General features: G+C 41.8%; 2 protein-coding genes across 3 annotated transcripts in view; both read right to left on the reverse strand.

The window, feature by feature from the left end:
* Positions 1-954: 954 nt before the first annotated feature.
* On the reverse strand, positions 955-12,494 carry atxn1l (ataxin 1-like). The gene is made up of 3 exons (XM_030044942.1): positions 12,385-12,494; positions 9,272-10,446; positions 955-7,447 (listed from the first exon to the last, which is right to left on the reverse strand). The coding sequence occupies exons 2-3, from the start codon at positions 10,322-10,324 to the stop codon at positions 5,963-5,965; spliced, it is 2,538 nt and encodes an 845-aa protein (XP_029900802.1). The 5' UTR covers positions 10,325-10,446; positions 12,385-12,494; the 3' UTR covers positions 955-5,962.
* A 5,170-nt stretch (positions 12,495-17,664) lies between these two features.
* mtmr10 (myotubularin related protein 10) overlaps positions 17,665-23,328 on the reverse strand; it is a 29,466-nt gene continuing 23,802 nt past the window's right edge. For both annotated transcript variants that reach the window (XM_030045140.1, XM_030045132.1), the window contains 2 exons: positions 22,570-22,752; positions 17,665-21,255 (listed from right to left, as the gene is read on the reverse strand). In XM_030045140.1, the coding sequence (XP_029901000.1) occupies positions 20,635-21,255; positions 22,570-22,752 (804 nt within the window). In that variant the 3' untranslated portion in view covers positions 17,665-20,634. The remainder of the gene's footprint in view (positions 21,256-22,569; positions 22,753-23,328) is intronic.

The raw sequence follows: 23,328 nt of genomic DNA on the forward strand, positions 1-23,328 counted from the left end.
CCTTTTCACACTTGCATTCTTTATTAACCCTGGGTTAACTAAGTAGGTTAGCCTTGATTCACACCCCTACTTAACCCAGGGTTAACAGTTAGCCGTGGGATAAGGATTCACACTTGAAAATCAAAGCCCAGGGTTAATGTCTTTAGAACACTAGCACAGTGGGAATTTTGTCAATTTTTAAAAACATTTTCATGGATGTGAGATCAAACCACTGGGATTTGCTAGACATTTAAAAGTGCTGCATCAATGCAATCAGCTATCAGAGTTTAGACTATGAACCTGAGAGGTTTTATCCTTCCTCAAATGCATTCTTTACATCAGTAAACAAAGCGATGTGCCCTATGAAACTGCATAGTCTGTCGTTTATGAATTTCTATTCAATTGTGACACTGAATGATGATTCTGTGTACGACTCTAACACAAGAATCTACCCTCAAACTGTGGGACATGTGATGGGCCTCCAGGGGGCCCTCTGCAAAATGAAGAAGTTTAAATTCACTGCCATTTAACTCACTACAAATTATTCTGATGCATACAACATCAGTAATTATAAACACTTTGAATCAATTTGGCAATCTTTAAATATATCTTAACTCAAAAATACATCACACCAGGGTCCCTTGGACAAAATTACCTCAAATGGGGGTCTAGAACATGAAAACATTTCAAAACCCCTCGCAAAGAAGTGGGCACTGTAACCTAACTGGTCGAAATGCCATTAAAGAAACACACAGAACATGAGTAGGGTAATACTTTATATTTATATTTATATATATATATTATATATATATTGTGTTTACTTAACAAACATGATAAATGCAATGTCTCCAAGTTAGCTGTAACAATAAAAATACAATATCTTTGTGTCCTTAAGTACATAGAATTAAACAGCAAAACAAAACAAAACAAAACAAAACAAAACCATCCTAAGTAGTTCACAGAGAGGTACAAATATACAGTACAAATCTATTTTATTCAAAAAAGGGTACAAATAAAAATGCAACAAAATAGAGATATTAATGCTTTGTTAAGTTCAGGTAGGTGTAGGGTATTCTAAGGGAGCACTTTGGGTCGACAACTCTAAGGCTTCTGATAAAGAATCAATACATATTGGTACGGCCATACAATATTAAAACTCACTATACAAAGTTCATACAACCTGGATTATACTTGAGGATTGAACGTTACATGTACATCATTGCATATATTTTGCAGGTTTAGGCATAAAAAACAAAAGATGCTTTTTTTAAAAAAAAAATTTGTTTTGTTTTTTCGTAACTAATTACATGTCACATAAAAAGCAGTGTCACCTAGTGCCAAAAAAGTACAATGCCAAATCTGGAAATACACAATGTACTCGTTTAAAACTTTAAACCGTTCCCATTCTCTTGATTTGATTCGGCATCGGCGATACCAAAACCATCCCGAATTCACCGCTCTAATTCAATATTGGACCAAACAACAGGGAGTAGTTTACACAAGGAATATAGAGCCCCCTTCTCAGAGTCACAAAATAAATGGCGAAATCATTACATCACCACTGTTAAAAAGCTACCTGGAATTTGAGTAGCCTGCCTTTTTCACCAGGGGCCTAAAGGAAACCACCATGTACTGACCGGGGGGGCCGAGGGCCAAAAGTACAAGACGGGGGGCAGGGGGTGTCGGGAGGGGCAAGGGGCTGCCCTCCATTGCAGACGCTCTCGACGTGGTCTTGTTAAAAGTGCAAAGAGCTTCCACTCACTTTACTTTCGGACAGGACGAGAAAAACAGAAATTACATGTTAAGCGCAGGCCATAGCAGTGTTTTCAAAAATAAAACGAAACAGATCATGCAGAGGTGAAGAAAAGAGAAGCAGAAAAAAACGTGTTGTGATTTCATGGCTGAACTGTCTGGTGCCCACAGAGACTCCTTTTACAGCCGCTCGCTGTAGCCCTTGGGAGACAGAAACACTACGGATGAATTTCTGCTTACGAGCAAAAGTGTAGTGCGTCGAGGGATCAAGGGCATCTCTGATTTTCTCTGGAAAAAAAAATGAACCCCAAGTCTATTATAGAAGCATTATTCCATCAACACATTGTACAAAGCAGATCTTAAGGCATTATCAACAAGCATCATTTAACAGCTAGCTATACAAAAAAACTACTAAAATCTATCTACAGGAACACACAATTTGTGATTTTTCCATGATTTTGTGTGCTTTACATGTTGAAACGCTTCAATTCACCAACAGTTCACTTTTCAAACACTGTAAAGGAGGGCGTTTAGTGCAATTATTTACTATAAAAGACTATCAGTGATGTGAATAAAGCGAGTTCGCTGGACATCTTGGTGTAAGTAGAGCTTTCCTGCTAAACACAGCGTGGCCTTGCTCAAAGCAGAGGGCGATAAAAGGCTCATCGCAGCACAGGGCGGTGTCGCTGTGAGGATTCAGAGGAGGTAAAGTCACAGGTGGCACTGCTCGCACCGTTTTACATCCTATCACAAAGGCGTCTCAACTGAAAATACAGTGTTGGGAGTGGCTTGGCGAGTGGTTGCCAGTATCGATGCTTGATACACATGCAAATTTGAGTGACACTAATCTCATGATATTTGGCTCCGACTGTGTGGCAACATCAGAAGTGTACTGATCTGAGTGAACGAGATGCTATATTTGGAAAGTCAGTGACAAATCGGGGAACGCTGAGCAAAAAATAGACACAAAAGTAGCAAAAAACTTAAGTAACACTGGTTCGTTTTTCCTATGACGAGGTCATTTAAAGCCAAAGTCCTAACCAGTCAGTGTACGATGACTGCATCAGCCAACTTGCATACAATACAAACCTGCCCTACCCGCTCAAATAGGTAGACAATGAAGGGTAGAATACCTCAATTTTACTGCATAGTACATGCCAAGACAACATGAAATGGTTTCAGGTATTTTTGTGTAACTATATTGCTTATACAGCATTAAAAGAGCTCAAATAATTGCTTGAAAACAAAATGTAGTGAGCTTTTTATGGTAGCTCTGTATGTGTACTCTATCGTGGGGAAATTGTCTGGTTTCTGAATGGCAATCACCCGTGAAAACCATTTCAAAGCATCTTAAAATGACAGCTTGGATTCTTCCTCGTGTCGTGGTATTTGCTGGTCGATGTGAGTGTAATACATCCACCAAGCTGAGTCTGATAACTTCTTCCCTGTATTGAGAACAGCTTTGTTTTGAGGGATGCACAAAATGTTGGCTTTGGTTTCACTTTCATTGCCAGACAGGGGCCGATTTCATGGACCAAACTTGGTGGATGGATTACACTTCGCATGGAGCCACCAACACCACTGTATGGGTAAGAATCCAAACTATTGCTTTAAAGTTGTTCATAATGACAGCGCAAGAGGATGAGTGTAGGTCAGGTTTATGCTTTCCGACATTTCTCTCACGGCCTCTCCGTTCACTGACATGGGTCAGGCTGTATGCTCAGTGAAGCACGAGTCCTCAGGGGCTCCATGCAGCAGAAATGTTTACAGGCATCCGGGGCTGGATTTGGAGGGGATGAGCATATATGAACGACATTTGACACTATAGCATTTTAAATGAAACTCCAATCAGCCCATCACATCCTAGCTTTAAAACATGACAAGCTAGTTCGCAAACTCACACAAAGTACAGATGCTGAAATATTGCTCAGACACACAAAATGTAAATAATCACTGGAGTTGTGTCAGATGCCCAGTGACTAAAGTGATATCAAAATGAATGCATGACAGAGGTGATCAAATACCAGAGGTAAAGTTAAAGGTCTATGACAGTAATAAGGAAAACTGGAACTGTGTGATTTACACTTCTTTCATGGGAATGTCTATATGTGGAATGCCATCTCATTATAAACATCTTAATGATTTTTATGTTAGGTCTAATTGCACTTAATCTTAATTTAACCCTTTTGGATTTTCTCAGTGACGATGCTAAAAAATCTGTCAGAAGGAGGAAACTGCAGCATTCATCTTGGCTAATTTGTAAACAGAGTTAATATGCAAGTCAGTTTTTATCTCACCCAAAAAAAAAAAAGAAAAAAAGAAAAAGAAAAAGAAAAATACACCAAGAATACTTCAAACATATTCCCTTCATTACAAAAAAAAAAAAAAAAAAACCCTACCATCTGTGATTCCCATTACAAGGTCAGTGTGACATCGATGAGTGAAGTTTTCTATGTGCAACACAAAGACAATCATACGATCTGCTGGATAAAGTATATCCTAGTACAAAATAAAAAAAGGACCCTACAGTATACATCAAAACAAAAAGACAAAATGAACTGATAATGTTCACAACTTAATTAGAGTCAAGCCTCTCTTGGAGATGCACTTGAATAAATCCACATTAGCAAAAAAAAAAAAAAAAATTACAATCCGTGAGATGGAGAACCAATGCAAAGAGAGGCAGTTCGATCTACTACAAAATACACGGTTTCTTGAGAAATTTGCCAAAGGCGTGCTTTGACTGTTGTAGAACTTGTTGACGTAACAAAAATGAATACCGAAACGGCGCATCACCTGTTAGAAGCAGAAAAAAAGTTTTCAGGTTTGGGTTAAAAGAATATCCGATCTCATACCTCAGCTGTGCAGAGATATAAAACAGCACATGGAGAGATTCCTGGGGGGAACGCAGCCCCGCCATGTGCTCTGGAGACAAACTATTGCTTTAACTTAGTAACTGAGCAAAGACTGACTCGAGTTGAGGGGCAAGGAGTACACCGTGTCGCTGACCCACACATCTTTTCCAAGGCAACCGAGCCAGAAGGACTTTCCCTTCTGGTAAACTGGGGGAGGGGTTAGGCTAGCGTGGTCCATCACCGGTGATGTGGAAGGGTGGCGCCTCTCAAGCTTCATTCCCATAGGTGACTTTGGTGATGACCAGCCAGTGCATCCTCATTACACTGTTTAAAAATGACACTAAAAAGTCACCAGTCTGGTCGGGAAAGCTTTGAGGTATAGTGCGGAGGAAGAGGAGGAGGAAGGGCGGTGCTCAGGAGGTGAAATGATTCTCTGAGGAAAATGTGAAACGCTAAGTGGTTGATATGCTCACGGATGACACTGGAATGCAAAATATCTCTACTTTGTTAGAAAACTAAGCGGGGGAACATGAACCCAAACCGTGGCGTTTACATACACGCATGTTCAGGGGAAAGCCAGAGGGCGTGATGGTGTGCAATGAAAGCAGACATTTGATTGCTGAACAGATACATTGATTGATCATTATGGTGATTGTAAGATTCGTGGGAAATCCCACACGTGGCCTGAGAGAGGATCCCATTCTCTGCAGACTGGACTCCTGGCAGGGAAGGAAGGAAGGAGGGGGGAGGGGATATAGCTCTGCTGACGGTAAAGGTTTTAGACACCTGCTGGAGAAGCATAACATACATGGACAGTTGGCATCGACATAACCATAGGAGCTGCTGATGCCAACAACTCCACTCTTTTTGGGCGAATGCTTCTGAAGCAAACAGGGTCATGATCTTGTCAATGCATCAGAACCTGCAGCATTGGGAGCTCCACTGTGCTACAAACACATTCCTTAGTCCGTGATCTTCCTATGAGACAAAAAAAAAAAAGGAAGCAAGTGCCCGATGATGACCTCTGAGCGTGGGTGTGAGGGCGTGGCAGCGAAGGAGGGAGGGAGGGAGCAAGAGAAATGCAGTCTATAAGGACTATGGTAGGTGGTTCATCAGCTACATACTTTTCTGTTCAGCTTTTCCTCTCCCTTTCAAGATCTCAGCTGGCTGGGAGAGCACGTTTTTTTCCTTGGCTGACCCACAACCAAACCAGACGAGAACCATTTTGATAAAAACAAAGACCTTGTATTCTTAGAAGGTGTGCAAAATCTCAAACATTCTGAGGCTACATTCTCACTCTTTTTTCCTCTTTCTCTCCTTCTCACACTCATTCTTACTTTTGGCAGTCTCTTCTACAGTTGCTACCAAAGTTTATGCTACTTCCCTGCATTAGAGCGCCCCTCGATGGACAGTTTGACCTCCTGGGGGATAAACGAGGGCCTTGTGGAGCCCGAGGTGCTTATCTGAGGGTGCGGCCCTTCGTCTCCCTTCATGGCATATCTTTGGAGGCCAGGTGATGACCAGCGCCTCTGAGAAGCGCCCAACACAGACTGCACTGCTCCCATCCCTGCCCCGGGACAAGCAGAGCCCTCTGTGTGCAATTGGTAGCTGCTCTGGCTCCTACTATGCTCTGCTGAGGTCCTATTTGGTCTAGTGGGCAACTCGGTGTGCCCGACAACGCCCGACTGCATGGCCTCGTCCTTATCACCCCCCTCTTTCTCTCTTTCCCTCTGTCTTTCTCTGTGAATACGTTCTATCCTGAAATGAGACTGGGGCCTTGGCTGTTGCGGGGCAGGTGGTCCCATAGGCTGGTGACCAGGCCCGGATGTGGAGTTGGCTTTACTGGAAGTCCTGGAGAGGCTCTGCTGCTGCTGTTGCTGTTGTTGTTGTTGTTGTTGTTGATGATGATGGTGCTGGGGCTGTTTCTGCTGCTGTGGCTGAAGCTGCTGCTGCTGTAAGGTGATGGACACACACACGTCTCCTACCTGCAGATGATGACAGGTCAAGCCGTAGAGCTGGGCTGTGCGCTCGGGGCTGCAGGATGACCAGCCCTGGCCGAATACAAAAAAGGGGTGCTCTGGAGGCACGTCAATGGTCACCTTGCTCTGTTGCTCACCCACAGTGAAGTGAAGCGCCACGAGACCCGGTCGCTGCTGGCTGGCGCGGATGTCCACCACCATGCTGGAGTCGATCTTAAGCCCTCCGCTCACTTCGGCACTCCGCACAAAGTCCTGAGTCTGCAAGTCCTCGACACGCTTCAGCTCCCCTGTAGCCAGCTGGATGATGGCCCCCTTCATGAAGTGCGATGGGTTGCAGGGGGCAGAGGCAGGAGCGAGGCTCGGGGCTAAAGCCTGCGTCAGATCTGCTGGAGCTGTAGCGACAGGCTGCTGAGGGAGCTGCTGCTGCTGCTGAGCAGTGGTCAGCTCCACCACAGCTCTGTCAGGGAGGCACACTCTGGCTGGAGGATCAGAGGCTTTAAAGTTAGGGGCAGAAGAGGCCATGGTGGTAGAAGATGAGGCATCGTTGGCCTGGCCTGGGTAGTGTTGCTGTAGTGGCTGGGGCTGCGGCTGATGCTGGGGGTGATACTCCAGAGGAATAAGGACCGGCTGCCCATTGGCGAGCATGACGGCATGGCCTGGCTGTCCTGGCTGCTGCTGAAGCGTGGCCACCCTGGGGTCGCTGTAGCCCACAGGCTGGGCTGTGTACGCAGTCCGGCCAGAAATTACACCTGGTGACTCCCCGTGGACTTCTTTGGCTCTCTGGGAACCCTGAGAAAGGTTCAAGGGAGCAAAGGACACCTCTTTGCGGCCACCACTACCACTTTGGACAGAGGAGGCTAAGCGGCCAACCACCTGTTGGACCTGGAGGTAAATACAAAAAAAAAAAAAAAAAGTTATCGGGATCCCTTGCAATTTTCCAGAGAAACACAGAACAAATGAAAAACAGATTGCATCACCAAGTTCCAACAAGACATCCCACAGTAGCCTGAGCCGCAGTATGCAAGTGTGGTATGAAGTGCAAACTTGGCTCAGTAGCTGCATACATTTCAACAGTCTACGCTTTCAGTTAAACACAATAACAAAAATGTTATTGTTTGCCTGTCAACTTTTTGTTTAACAGGCAATACAATTTAATCCAGTGGGGTTTTCCTTCAGATTTCTGATGGGGAAAGTTGCTCAAGGTTAAAAACAATGAAAAGAACACCACTTGTAACAAGAGGAAAAGAGGATGGATACAAAGTGTTCCTGCCCTTTTAATTTAGGTTGCTATTATTATTACATAAACCAAATGTAAATCAGACAGAGAATGTTTTCTGCATGTTATTGCCACCTTTACCTGTTTTTGTTTGTAGTTACTAAGATAATAGTGGCTTGTTCCCTAATTTCCTTGGTTTACAACATATTCTTAATCTAACAAGGTAGTGTGCAGCTGCCTACCATTTGATTTTCAAATATAGGAATGCCATGAAGTTATTCATTGGTCAACTGAAGTTGCACATCAAATTTCTCCTGTCTGACACTGTCCTTACTATTAAAAAATTCAACTAACATTCAAAATATCAATTGAGCCAAATGTCAATATGTGTCCCTTTAGGTGATTACAGATGAGTTGTCAGGAGTTGCCAATAATGCAAACCAGCACAAAGCACCAGTTAAAAAGAGTAACATTATTTCAACATAACATCACTGAAATTACTTCAGGTATACTATTCATCTTTAAGGAATCATCTAACCCCTCCCTGCAGACCGCACCACTACAAAAGAAGAAACAGTGGGTTTCACTGAGTGTTCCCCTGCAACCACATGTCAGAAATTTTTGACACCAAGTATAAATAATATGGTTGTGTTGGCTGATTGCCACATGATCTGTACACCCACAGCATCACACTAAAGGAAGGAAATGGAGTATATCATGAAAACTTGCTCAAGTCACAGAAATGGCTGCTGTCAAAAAAGATATACCTAAAGGCCCTCGTATACTTCATGAGTAGTATCTTGCAAAGCACCAGACGTGGCGATTCAGGTTCTCTCACTGTTCTTTTTGCAAGCTCAACAGGCAAACTTTCTTTTGTCCGTTATACTTCTTGTACCTCCTACTGTCAGTGTCCAACACACCAAACCATCTGATGCCAGGGATGTCACATGGCTGAAAACATGAAAACTGTTAAATGATTGGAGGGGAAGCTGCTGCAATGTACAAAAAACATTTTTATTGCAGCTTTAAAATGTGCTTCAGCTTGCAAAAAAACACACACAAAGGCTTAAAGATACATGCAGCTGCAATAAAAAAGTTTTTTTTTTTCTTTAGGTTTCCCTCCTAACTGTTTTTATTGTTTAATTTTTGCCATTTTGGGAAACCCCGTTTCCATGTTTTGCTTGCTGATTTCATCAAGTGTGACATGACATTGGTGACAGATCAAATATGTATACAGACCAATTTGCTGGTCTCTGTTTGGGGGTTATGTCCAGTGTTGTTTCATCTTACGCATTTCAAAGTATACTGCCTCCTTAAGACATTCATACAAAGATAAACTATTTATCTCAGCTACCAAAATCTCTACTGAAATTACTGAATATAAAGTGCCACAGCACCACAGCTGAAAAGTTAAGGTCAAGTGAGCACAAATATGATGTTAAAATGTCACATTTAAACAGGTCATCTCTAGAGACAGTGGGGTGTCTTACCTCCAGGTCACTGTCTGGGGTGCTGCGCTGGCCAGGCGAGCTCCTCTCCTCCATCCTGCGGCTCTGCAGGCCTCTGTCCTGCATGTGCTCCAGTGCTACAGAGCTAGATGCTACGTGCAACAGCCGTGCATTTCTGGCAGTGTAGACTGAGTCTGGAATTACCTCCCTGGCTCCCTGCTCCTTATCTCCTCCGTTCATCTCCGGTTCGCTCTCGTGCGGGATGCCGTGGGGGTCCCTGGGAGCAGCCGCAACCCTGGCGCCCTGAGGGTGGTAGAAGACTGGCATCCCTCGAGGGCTGAGCTCTGCTGCGGGCAGGACGCCCACTGTGCCAAGGTGCTGCTGGGTGGCCTGTTCTGAAGGCAGCATCAGTGGGATACCACTGGAAGCTGCAACTTTGGCAAAGGTATGAGCAGCCACCTGGGCCTGGGGTGGAGGGGAGACAACACCCTCCTGTATGACAGATGAGTAGGGAACGAGGTGGGAGACAGTGTGGGGCTGAGGGATGGTGCCTGAGGGAGAGATTAATGAGCTGGGGACAAAGCCAGGGGGTACAGCATAAGGTACTGCAGCATACGGGGGGCTAACAAACTGTAGAGAGGAATGAGGGATCTGGGCGTAGCCTAAATGTGGATAGGGAATGCCGGGATGCTGCAAGAGAGGGGAGTGTACTGTGTAGGCTTGAGAGATGTGGCTTAACACTGGATGAAGACTGGTAGGCGAGTAGGTGACAGATGGGAGAGCCACTTTATACAGCATGCTGTATTGGTCAACAGGCACCGTGGGTATGCCATCAGAGCCCTCCACGCCATAATGAAGCCCTGGCTGAGCTCGCAACCACTCCCCAGACGTAGCCCCTCCCTGAGTGTCACTGCTGGCCCCAGAGCTCTGAGTGGAAGCCACTTCATCTCCTCCAATAGCACCGGCTCCTCCTCCCCCTCCTCCTCCTCCTCCACCAACCCCGCCTCCCGCTGTCCCCCCACCTCCACTACTAACTGGGAGGTCCCTCTTCTTAGGAGGCAGGCACTCCTGGTTGCGCTCCTGAGCTGGCTTCATTGCAATCTTCCGAGCAAATAAGTGGCTTTACTGTACTACACAGGAACTGAAACTTGCAAGCCAGTCAGCCAGCACAGGAACCAGCTCTGAAATCACCTGGCTGTCCTCATCCACCAATTCACCTGAGAAAAAAACAGAGTGGATTTGTGAGAACAATTCAAAGTCATTATCCAGGTTGCCAAGATGACTGTGATATGGTTTAACTGGATGAATACAAGCGAATGATTCACATAACACAGTCTTTCCTTTGAGTAGTGTGGGTGAAACATTGAAAGCTGTTGATAGATCATGTTTAGAGCTACAGCTGGGGAGCACTTATGCACCGTTAGACCGCACAATCATCAACTCCACCTGATTTTACAGTCTGAGACGGCTGGCCAAAATGTGAGGACACAGAGTGAACCACAGAGCCATGGGGACAAGAGCATGAAAGAGGATGTAGCAGAGAGAGAGAAGAGAGAGACAGCAATTCAGATGCAACTTTTAGTCTAAATGCTTCCAGATGACTCAGAATTCTGGATTCACTTCTCCTCAGCTAACTGCATTATCTTTCCCATGAGGCTTAAACGAGTAGTTGGTCTGCACAGTTGTATTAAAAGCACCAAGTGCTGAGTGCCAGTTTTGCTTCTTGACACTCCCCTTTGAGTAACAGGCCTTAATGAAGTACACACTTCCCCTTCATGAGCCCAAAACATTTTTAAAAATTGCATGCCATCTTATCCACGTGCACATTCCAAGTGAAATACTGCTGGTCATTGTCTTGATCGCACATTTGAGTGACATTTCTTTAACCCTCCTGTTACCTTCAAATTTACTAACACTTTTAATCAATTGGGGTCAATTTGACCACCGGCAATTTAAACCTCCAGGAAATTATGATAATGCAAATAATTACCAAAGTTGTGTAAGGTACTTCATGTGTCTTGCTATCTGCCTAAATAACCTTTTAAATAAACATAACCTCGCGCAAACACCCCGCCTTGCACCTTAAAGCCCCCCTAAATGTCACATTAACGATCAGTGCTTCTCTCACTACTGCAGACAGTTGTGGTTATGTCTGACAAAAGCGGAGGGAAGTTTTTTGAAGATTATAAATGACATGTTACAGTTCCTCAGTGTCCAAAACAGCTACAACTAACATGTGTAGAATGTTGCTATTTCTCATATGTTTAATACAGCTAAAACAGCCTGGGGTCAAATGTGTCCAGGGCATTGAAAACACATCATCACGTTCATTTCCTGTTTACCCACTTATCCCCGTTAATTAGGAAAAGTCATTAAATATAAAGCAAAAAAAAAAAAAAAAAAAAAAAAAAGTATCACGCATCAGGGCTGGGACGATATGCGTAACTCCCCATTCAATACTACCACAATACTTGAGTGCCGAGTCGAAAGGGTTATCAAATAAGTTAGATGGCAAATTACTGTCCTATCCATTATAATTTGACAGTGCAACAATGTAATAATGTGATTCTGATGGTGCCCACTTGGCTTTTAAAACCCAGTCAGAGTATCCGCTGGACTGTGTAAGCCCAGCTAGTCAGCACAGAGCCAAGTGGGAAGCTCTCAACATGAAACCAGACAGAGCTGGTACTCGACTACGAATCGATTCCATGATCGGCAGGTCATCAGACGACACCTGCGTTAGCACCGCGGTCACAAGTCAGGCAGCGTCACGCCAACTGTTAACGTTACAGCTCAAATCACACAACGACATGGTTACCGTTAACTTAGCTAGGCAACTTGGCTAAAGTTAGCTGCTACGAGTTCACATCATTACCCCGAACACAGAGAAGTGACAACATAACGCCGTTACCGACCGAGTTAACACTAAACACGGCTAGTGTGTGCGAACCGTGCTAATAACACAGCGAGGCCAGTTAGCTTCATAGTTTTATCCCGGCGGAGTCATGCTAGCTAGCCGTGGCGGCTAACACAGCTAACATACCACTAGCTAGATGAACTGCCTCTCCACTGCTGCTCGACTAACATCCACCACCTAAACAGGCGATGCTCGGGATGCATAAACGTCTTGGCCTTTTGTCGCTTGGTAAACGTACCTCCAAATGTCATCGCGAATATGCTTGGCTTCATAAAAAAAAGGTGATATGCAGAGGAAAATTGTGGAAATCAAGGCTAAGGAGTCGAGCCCATTTCGGAGGCCAGCAAGCGAACAGGCGCTCGCGAATGACGTCATTTCGTTTGTTCAATTTCCTGATTTTTTTTCTTCCCTGTGCACAAACAAAACATCTTGCATTAAGAAGTGATCTAAAGCTAGCTGTCACTGTTGATGTGTGCACGATACACACGTCTAATCTTCAAGAGAGAACGCCGTATCTCTGTTTGCATCTTCGGACAGAAAAAAAAAATCACCGTGTGTGTTATACACCGTATTATAGACATGTTTGTAAATTAAAACACATAAATAAAAATGGATTTTCAATATGCTCATTCTCGCTTTAAAAGCAAAAGTAGCAGGTGAATTATTCACCCGATGCAACCTAAATTTATTCAGTCAAGTGCATTAAATACGCAAACACTTGATTTAATTTACGCTGAATTTGCTCTAATCACACACACACACCAGAAAAAAAATTCTGAAAAATAAAGGACACGATGACTTTTATTTTGAAAGGCAGGTTGGTAGGCTAACTGTTGGTCACTCACCTGGGTTGCCACTGGTCCAGTAGAGCCAAGTCCTATTTCCAGCAATATCACTTTTTACTACACAAAACAGTTCAATCAGTCAATCTGTCAGTTTTATTTAAAGTGCACGATCACCGTGCAGCATGGTCCCAATATACTTCACAATTAAAAAGAATACTTTGAACAAATCATACAGCGAGCAAATAAAAGAATAAAAATGAAGATGAAACAATGGTAAATTGTTAAAATTTAAAATAACTAACACTCATTACTTTTTAGTATCATTTTATCAGGTGAAGTGAGGTACAAGCAGCAGGCTAGAAGCAGATAGAGCTGCAGGGTGTGAGGTCGGCTCATAAAATGATTTGTGATGAGAAAAAAAAAAAAAAAAGTTTATGCCTTGGTTTTAAAAAGGTATATTGGTGTTTAGGGTCTTTTGCTTAGACGTGTATCACTGCAGCCATGTCATATTTTTAGGATCAGTAAGTCAGCTGCCTTATGCCATTTTTCACATACAAAACTACTTGGAATGAATAAAACAGATGCCCCATCAGCCGTAGTGTTAGTTTAAGTGTTGTGTGTTGTTTTATCTGGAGAATCTCAGTATGAGGAGCAGGGAGGGGGCAGGCAGAGCCACAAGATCTCACCTGACGTCTTTAAATAGTAAATCCATGGTTGGTTCAGAGCTGCAGGGTGTGAGGTGGCGGCTTAAATGTATTTGTGATGAATAAGTGTAAGTTTATGCTTTAGTTTTATGGACTAAATGGTCTACACTGATGTTTAGGGCCCTTTTCTTAGACATGTATCACTGCAAACACACATTTGTAGGAGCAGGAAAGCAGCAGCATAATGGTGACAGGAGGAGAGGAGGAGACAGGGTGTGAGGTGAGCTATTAAAAGGGAAGACTGATGCTGGATGTAGTTATATGAGAGTATCTGTATGAGCATGTGCAAATCAGTTGTATGCAGTCTATAAAAATAAATGTTCAATTTTACTGACAAAACTATATTGAATATGTAGCCGATATAATAGTTAATTTCCCCACTATTGACATATTTACTGTAGAAGGAGAGTTTAGGGTGTTCTCAAACCAAAGTTTTTTTTTTTTTAACACATTAACTGTTGATGCAAAAGGTACAATATCCTTATTGAAATCATGCAAAAATGCAAAATCCAAATGCATTTTTGACACAAGCTGACAAACATGGCCCTGGGTCAACTGGCTCTGTCTTTTGTCCTGAGGTCCAAGTGTCCCCCCTCACTCCTCAGGACATACATTAAGCGAATCAGCACATTATGATATTCTCTGGGCTATAAAGATTGTTTTCTGACCTCTATATCATGAATGGCATTAATATTGTATGTGATTTTCAACCTTTTTCTGATTAAGTCCTGCATTCCCAAACCCTGTTACGCTTTGGTCCACATGTCAGTGATGACAAAACAGGTACCTCACCTGGCATCAAATGATTTGCAGTCAAAAACTAACTTAAGGAGGAGTTGGATGAGTCATTATCGCAGATACTCTCTTATTCAATCTCAGTGCCTTACTATGAGAAGGGCTGAAAACAGTCTGCACATGGGAACTGAAGGGAAATACGGAGGAGAGAGAAAGGATGAATTTAAATGGTGATAAATTAGATTCAGGTGCATGACACTGGACATATACTGTACCTCAAGCTCGAGGAGGCTTCAGGTTTCCCCAGCACCAGGGGATCATTTTTTTCCTTAACACAAATATTGACTAAAAGGCCCCCTCTGGTGGTATCATTGCCTCATTAAAATGTCCAAACTCATCTGAGAGCAACCCATAGGAAAATGTTATCAGGATCAGGCGGGACTTGCAGCTGTGCTCTCTTCTTCTTTGGCAGCACCAACCTGTATCTCTTCACTGCACTGTGGCAAATTTATATCCTTTCTAAGACTAGATCAGCTTTATGTCTGCTCGCTGTATGTCTGACCTTTCTCTTTGCCCAAAATGTATTGCTATTATTATTGCTTTTTGTACAAACGTGGATAGTGCATCTCTTTGAGTCAATCATATTTGTTTCTCTTATTATTCTATTATTGTTAATTATAATGTTAAAAATAAAATCACAAAAATAAGAACAATATTAGTAATAGTACTTAGTCCAATCTGTGAATTGAAAGATACAGCAAAATGGCTTGGTTGTTTCCACAAACATTTTTATATAACAAGAGGGTAAAAAAGACAAGAAAGAAGACAGAAGAAAACACAACACACCATCCAGACCAACAAGTCCACTCTGCCCAGCAATAATCTCCCTATCAAAGACTATTATTAATATTGAGTTAAATGACCATCTGTCAGCAGCTGCCTGAGCCAAATCCTCAGTGTTTGTGTCATCTCAAGCTACAGTATGTCCTGAGGATTTCCTTTCCAGAGAGTGCAGTCCCATCCTCAGTGTGTTGAGGATCTCTGCAGGGAGCTGATCCAGGAGCAGTTTCCATCATTTCAAAAATGACTCATCATTACCTTTAAGTGCAGCAATAACTCTCTCATGTGGGAACAGAGGGAGTGGCAGTGATCCACCTCAATAGAACGCATTTTCTTGCCAAAAGCGGTAACTTATCGAGTAATTTATATTTCTGACAGGGAAGTGACGATTCTTCTGAGGGCTGACTTAGCAGGAAGACAGTGGAGTTCTTCTTAATCATAATTTGAAAATGTAACCAAGTTCCAGATAGAGTATATGTGCACTGCCAGAAAAGATAAAAATAACTCTTTTTCTCTGTAACACTCTAACACACAAGGGAGAAAGATCATGATTAATCTTGCCATGTATGATAGGAGTTATATTTATATGTATACGTGTGTGTGTGTTCAAACCTTTTATGAAATATAAATAACTACAAATGGATTTCATAGTAAAGCAATCCCTTATTATATGAAACCTATTGCTAAATATGTAGTTTATTTAAATATTGAAAAAAATATAAAATATTGGCATAAATATATTTGTTCTAATAGTAATAAATACCGGTACAAGTAATTAAAAATAATCGCAGCTTTTTACCATAATGCATTCCGGGGAGTTTAACAGAAATGGAGAATTTCACATCTCCTGGTTTGATTTACTTCTAATGAAAGAGCTATGAGTTGCCTTTAATTGAGCACCTAAATTCCAATTTCCAATAATCAAAACTCAAGGTTCTATTCAAAATGATTGTCAAACTGGTAAATCCGAGTCCTTCTGCTGCCGTGTCTCCCTCTGTCGAGTGCTGTAATTCATTCCTGGCCTTCTCCACAGATTAATAGAATAAGAACAAAATGTTATTCCATCCGGTTACCTGTTCATCTTTCCTTTCACACTTCACTCCAATTTAACTGCACAACGTTCTGGGCATATTATCCTCCAGATTCCTCAAGGAGGTTATTGAGTCTTTTGCCCCCAGTCTTGTCTGCATCATTAATGAATCCCTTACTTTTGGCTGTGTACCTAACTTTTTTTTTTCTTTTTAAACAGGCCAGTGTTCACCCCCCCCCCTGAGAGAAACCTGGCCTAGATCCTTCACTTCCTGAAAACTATTGGCCGATCTCTAAACTTCCCTTTGCTGCCAAAATCCTAGAATAGATCATTGCCTCTCAACTGCTGGAAGTAATTGATAACAGTATTTTTGACAAATTTCAAGCAGGGATCCATAAGCAACACAGCACCGAGGCAGCCTTGCTCAGAGTTGCCAGTGACTTGTAACACCATGTCGACTCAGGCCAACAATCCATTTTAGTGCTGTGTGATTTAAGTGCTGCATTTGATACAGTGGACCACACCGTCCTATTGCACAGACTCGGGGACTGGGCTGATGTTACTGGTACGACCCTACAGTGATTTACTTCTCATCTATCACACAGCTCTGTTGCTGGTTCAGTTGGTGACTGTGTGGCTGCATCCGCGCCTTTAACTGGTGGGATCCCCCAGGGTTCTGTTCTTGGTCCCATTTTATTTTATTTTCACATGCTTCGCCTGGGGTGTATTATTTGTTGCTTAGGTATCTCCTAACAATGACCTTCTTCTATCTCAGATCGACAGCTGAAATAAAAAAAATCATGTATTGTGAAAAGCTTCTTTGGAACTGCTTTTTTTTTATATCCAGACTTGACTACTGCAACTCAGTAGCAGTTAGTGACTCAGTTCTGCAGAATGCAGCACCCAGACCTTTAACCAACACTGACCAGCAATCCCACATTCTGATTAAATTCAGAACTGATTTTAAAATGATGCACATTACTCTTACTTCTCATGGCTATTGCAGCAGCCCTGTGGCTGGTCTTTGTCCTGTGCTGATATGGCTTTGTCTCCTGAGGAAAGGGGTCTCCTCTCTCTCTGTGGTCCTTCAAAATTTCTTCAATTTTTTCCTGTTACAGCTGTCTTTTTGGGGGAATTTTTTTCTCGCCCGCTATGAGGATTAAGTCAGGGGGTGTTGTCCTGTTTGTTGTAACTTCTGGGCATGTAAAGCCCTTTGAGGCTTTGGATAAACTTGAACTTAATTCTGAAAAAAAAAAAAAAAAAAAGAAAAGAAAAAAAAATCAGTTAATGACATACCAGTTTCTAGGCCTTCCTCACTAGCGGGGTTGGCTTATTCTGTTTAAATGAGAATGTGTGAACTCTGTGAGAGTGGTTCTGTTGAAGATGGCTGGTGTTCCAGTAAAAGAAGACACAAGAAAGCAACATCATTTGAATGAACAAATATAATTAATAGTTATTGGTATTTAAGCCTTATTTCTGTGAGAAGATACAGCCTCAGTGCTGCACCTGAGTATAACTAATGACAGAATGAATAGAGTGAACATATTAAGAATACAGTTAAAGATCCTATTCCCAAAAAGGCACAGAGGATGTACTTTATCCCTGTTATAAAACATTTGTATAACTGAATAAATACATCTGCTGCTCATCAACTTCAAACTATGCCATATCTGAAGCACAGTCATCATGCAATTACAGCAGAGTGCAACAATGTGAATTAGTGGTAAACACGGCATATAAATAGTTCTCCATAAAATACAAAACTAAATCATGGGTGAAAAGATATTCAGTACCGTTAATCAAAAATATTAAGTACATTTAAAGGATTCAAGCATAAATTTATAATATTTGCCAAAATACCATCTTGAGACAGACTAACCTGCAGTAAATTTTCAGAATTGAGTTAAATGTGCAATAATAACAGGTGGGGGAGCGGATTCTGCTCTCATGTCATACACTTCTCTACTTGTTGGACATCACAACCAAACTTGTGGCCAATCAATCAGCAATTTGCTTGAATGTTGTTGGAAATTGCTTAGTCCAACATCTAAAGATCAGTGAGTCTGTGTAATGATAAGACAGGTATCCAGCCTGTTCACTGTTCCAATATTTGACAATGAGAACAAAGAGGTTTAATAATAAATGCTGAATTATAGGAAACTTCAAGTTATCACATTACACAGTGCCAGCTCCCTGGCAATTTTGAAGGTGTACTGGATGACTGATGACCATTTCCTTCTGTCTGTCCCTTTGCTTTCAATTATTCATTCATTTAGCTACTATTCATCTGAATAGATTACCTGCAGTACCTTACCAGAAGGCCTTTATAAAAGTTTAAAGCAAAACTGAACTTAGATAGAGCATCGTGTTGTATAATTCCTGTTTTCCATAGTGTGCCAAACATCTCCCAAAATAACACTTTTAGTGCATAAATGAATGCAAACAGTGGATTATGCCAGTATTTAAAAAAAAAAAAAAAGTGCCAGTTCCTGTTTTTTCAGGAAACGAAACAGCTCTTTTCTTGTGTTTCTGAAGGGAAAAGTAGATCAGCGGTAGTGTCAGCAGGAAACTCCCACATAGTAACCTCGCACAAGGAAGAAACAAACTGAAAGTTCTTTCACAAATAATTACATTATAGTAATTACACAGCAAAAATGGGCACTGGGACTTTTTTATACTGGCATAATCTGCTTTGTTTGAGTTGGTTTATGTGCTGTAAGTGTTACTTTGGGATGTGTTTTGCTGTGCTATAAAAGTGAATGGAGACACAAAGTACAGTTTTCTGGATCATTTCCAGTCCAGGGAGCAACTAATGAGGACATTTCACCATGTGGACTCATTTCACAGCCAGGTGACTATACAACCCAACACTCTACCAAAGTTCAATTTTGTTTTAAGGAAACATTTCAAAACAATTAAGAAGGAAATATCTACCACAGATTTGAGATCTCACAGCTCCATTTTTCCCTCAAAGCATCACCTGCATTACATTACTAAAAATATAGGCCCTTATCTCTACTTCAAAAATACATTAAACCTAGAAACTAAGACCCTGAAATCAGACTATTTGCTACCTACAGAGCAAAACCCTGGCACAACCCTGAAGACATGGGTACTTTGAGCAAATAGCATTAAGTTTGTGCAAAAAATGAAAAACCATTACATTCAATCAGGCCAGGTTCAAAACGTTTTCATGGGTTGTTTTTACCATAAATATCAGTGCTATTTTCTGCTCCTCTTTCTGAAATAAAACAAAATGAAATAAGATTAAATATTCCACCTTCAATTATTTTCCTAGGGGAATTGTGAATTCAGTTTAAAACAAAACAAAACAAACAAACAAAAAAAACACATTTCACTGTTGCAAATGAAAAATGGGATTTTACAATTTCCGAGCATCACTGGGTCAGATCAAACTCCATTACAGCAGGGAAGTCCTGATTTATGAACATTCAAAGAGAGGACAGATGAAACACTAACATTAAGTGTAATTAATCACAAATGGATGCACATTCTAGATATCACTTAAATCTCATGTCATGTACTATATGTTATTTTTTCTGGATTGCAAACTTCTTCAAAGCAAATTATTAAGATGTGATATAAATCAATTTTGAAAGTTTTTTGCAAAGCACTAGCAACTTCATATGCAATCTTTGCTATTTCAACATCCCCATGTTGCTGGTTTTGTCTTTTAGTAGATTTCCAACAGATAACCTGTTTATCCATACTATAGCCTTTTGGTAAATTCAAGGACTTCTTTCTTGTAGGTCTGTGAGGATTTCATTGCATCACTACTGATATATTATCCTTGCCATTAAACCAGTTTCAACAACCAAATATTTTATGTGGGTAGCACAGCAACCTCAGCAAGGAGTGAAATTAATGTTTCTACAAGCTGAGAGAGACCTCAACTCACACAGAAAAGAGAAACAACTACCAAAGTGATGTATGATGAGTAATAATCTTTCACAATCAGAGGATACACTTCTCTAAAACAATTTTCAATCACATCCAGTCATGTCTCCTAAAATTGTTGGGAAACCAGCAGTGACACCGTAAAATGTCAGTGGCTGATCGGAGGACAAGCTTCAATAAATCAGAACTCCTCCACTGTAATGGAGTACAAAGATTGGATCTAACAAGTGACACTTTCATTTAAAAATTACCCCCGTTTTACATGCAGCACCAACAGTGCCACTTGTAGCTTATGAATAATAAGAGTCCAAAATTTAAATGATCCATTCATCTCAGAGAAAAATAACTGAAAAATTGCAACATTAAATTAAATTCAAACTTGCTACTTTAGAAAGAGGTTTTTAGAAAATTGGACTGTTAAATGTTACACAAACCTGTGCTGGACTCAGAAAAGTGAGCCCTAAAGACACACTTGCTCAGAGAGTCTCATTAGCTAGGGTCTCTGTGGAGAGCCAGATTTTGGCACCATTAAGAAATTTGCTGATGGGAGTGCCATGAACATTGCGGCGGCACAAGTTTCCCACTGGGGTGAAAGGAAAGGAGGAGCTAAGGTATTCTGGTGTTGCAGGTGTTTCATCTGGGGTTCTGGCCTGAAAATACATCCTCCTTTGGTCTGAAGGGGGCCCACTTGGGCTTGAGATTGGGGTGCTGGCTGGAGTGGGCCCCTTATACTGCCTGAGCTTACTTTGCAGCATCTCAATTTCATCAACCAGCTGGGAAAGCTTCTGATAGGCTGTGACGGGGCCTCCTTTCAGAATGCAGGCTTCAGGGACCCAGCGTAAAAAGTAGAGCCTCCACAGAGTCACGTGTGAGGGCAGGAGCTGAGGAATGAGGAGGCCCTTCTGGTCGGCGGGTCGAGAGAACCAGTCCCTGAAGAAGCGCTCTGATGGGCTCTCCACCACCTCTCGCATTTGGGAGAAATCAGGCCTCAGCTGAGCCAACAGGGAGTTGCGCCGGGTCAGCGTGTCATGACCATCCTTCAATCCGTTTCGCAGAGCCGAGGGCACTCCCCGCAGTGTGGAGCTGTAGGTTTTATGCTGGAGGGAGGACGAAGAGAGTTAGGTTATTTTCAATTGAAAAACATGACCAACTATCTCTCTGAGCAGCTATAAACATGACTGAACAGGATCTTCCAGTTGGACTGTCTCTCAAAGCTTGAGGCTGTGCTGTCACCGTTGTCATCCGGATGCTGATGGACACTCTTCATGGCAATACTGACATTCTCAAGCAGGAGCACAAATCAGATTTTGATCGGACCCTTATTTTCTCGTTCCTGTTTGCCAACTATGTACTGTGTAGTGTAATCCAGTGCCAAATATAACACCAGCTGAGATACACCCCGAGATGCACAAGACTGGAAAGAGGAACCTGGAACTGAGAAAGTATTGGGTGCTGGCTGAGTTTCAGACGTTTTTTTTTTTTTTTTTTTTTTTTTTTTTAAGAAGTCCTTTCACATTGAAGTTCCGATGAAATGAATTCCAATTACTTTTATTTCCTGGAGTTCCTTCCTGGAAGGAACTCCAGTATTTCACCAATATTTAATGGTGACTTCCTGCTGCACAAGTAGACATAAACCCACACAGCCAGTGTGAAAGATCCTCACTCCCTTAAAAACAGAAAAAGTTAATATATTATAGTTAATAGTTTAACTGATTTAAATATTCTTGTGTCTCAGACTGATCCTATTTTATTGAAAATAACTGAACAGGCTAAAAAAAAGGAGTATCAGTGATTCTGAAGTAGTGCTATGTGACTTCAATGTTTTTTATGCTGACAGAAATTGCCAGGAAATTGAGGTAAAACCTTGTTCAAGTAAAACTAGTCGTCTCCCTAACTGACATCTTATTGGTCTGCACTTTTGCAATGGTCTCTGCCCATGTTATGTCCCTACCCAACATACTCCAACCCATCCATAACAGTGAAGACAAGATAGCAAGCAAGATATTCTTTTTGTAGGATCTTTTAGAACCCCCCCCCCCTCCCCCGTGTGGTTATTAATACTTATTATAAATATCAACTCACTATTATAACTCTATAATACCATATGCTACATCAAATGTATAAAATTTAGCACCATGAATAAATTAGATTCAGATTTTATTGCAACTAGAGAATGTTGCTGTCTTTATTGACACAGCCTTGTCTGTGCACAACTGTAAAAAAGTGACTATTGTAATGTGGCTTCTTCTAGTTCAATAGCAGTGACCATACTATGCAATGGTTTGGTTTGTAAAATATCAAACATATCAAAAACATAAAAAAGAGGGACTGTCCTGTATTGGTAAGTATTAACAGGAGAGCACAAAAAGCTGGTCTCATTGTCTTACAAATACTGTCAACTGTGTACTTGCCTTTGTGCGTCTGAAGGTTTTTACTGTTCCATTCTGAACACAGGAGGCTCCCTTGCCAACATACATGGGGTTGTTAAAGAGGGTTTGGTCTTTGAGGGAGAACTGCTGTGACCAGTCCCAAACAGGAGGGAAATGCAGGACCTTCTCCTCTCCTAAAGGGATGCGCTTACTCTTGGTGAAGTCCTGTCAAGTGAAGAAAATGCAATTCAAACTAAGTGCACAGTACAAAGTGGAGAGTTTTTAACCCCCTTCACTTCTCCACCAATTTTGTGTAATTACATCCTAAATTCAAAATGACTTAAAATGAGATTTTTTTTTTTTTTTTGTCAGCAAGAAAAAACACATATTTAGAAGCTGTGGTAAATTCACTGAGAATGAAATACATGTTCAGCCCCATGAGTCAATACTTAGCAGAAACACCTTTGGCAGAGATTGCAGTTTAAAGTGTTCTTGGCTACCTCCAAATCAACCTGGCACATCAGCATTTGGGATTTTTGCCCGATCCTCTCTGCCCTTGCTCAGTGAAGCTGGATTGAGAGCATCTGCAAACGGCTATCTTTGAGTCATTCCACAGATTTTCCATGGGATTCAAGTCTGGGCTTGGGGTAGGCCACTCTAGGAGTTTAACATTCTTGTTCTGAGGCCATACCAGTGCTGATTTGGCTGCAAGCTTAGGATCATTGTGCTTGGACATTTTTGTGATCCAAATCTAAGGTCTGTGACACTCTGAGGGAGTCCTACTCACTCTCACTGCTTCAC

Source organism: Myripristis murdjan, chromosome 3 (assembly GCF_902150065.1).
Source record: "Myripristis murdjan chromosome 3, fMyrMur1.1, whole genome shotgun sequence".
NCBI lineage: Eukaryota > Metazoa > Chordata > Actinopteri > Holocentriformes > Holocentridae > Myripristis > Myripristis murdjan.

Bases quoted from the DNA above. Each gene is read 5' to 3' on its own strand.
- atxn1l (XM_030044942.1), bottom strand. From the start codon at position 10,324: ATGAAGCCAGCTCAGGAGCGCAACCAGGAGTGCCTGCCTCCTAAGAAG. The intron at 7,448-9,271 runs GTAAGACACCCC...ATTTACCTCCAG, and splicing joins CCCCAGACAGTGACCTGGAG to GTCCAACAGGTGGTTGGCCG.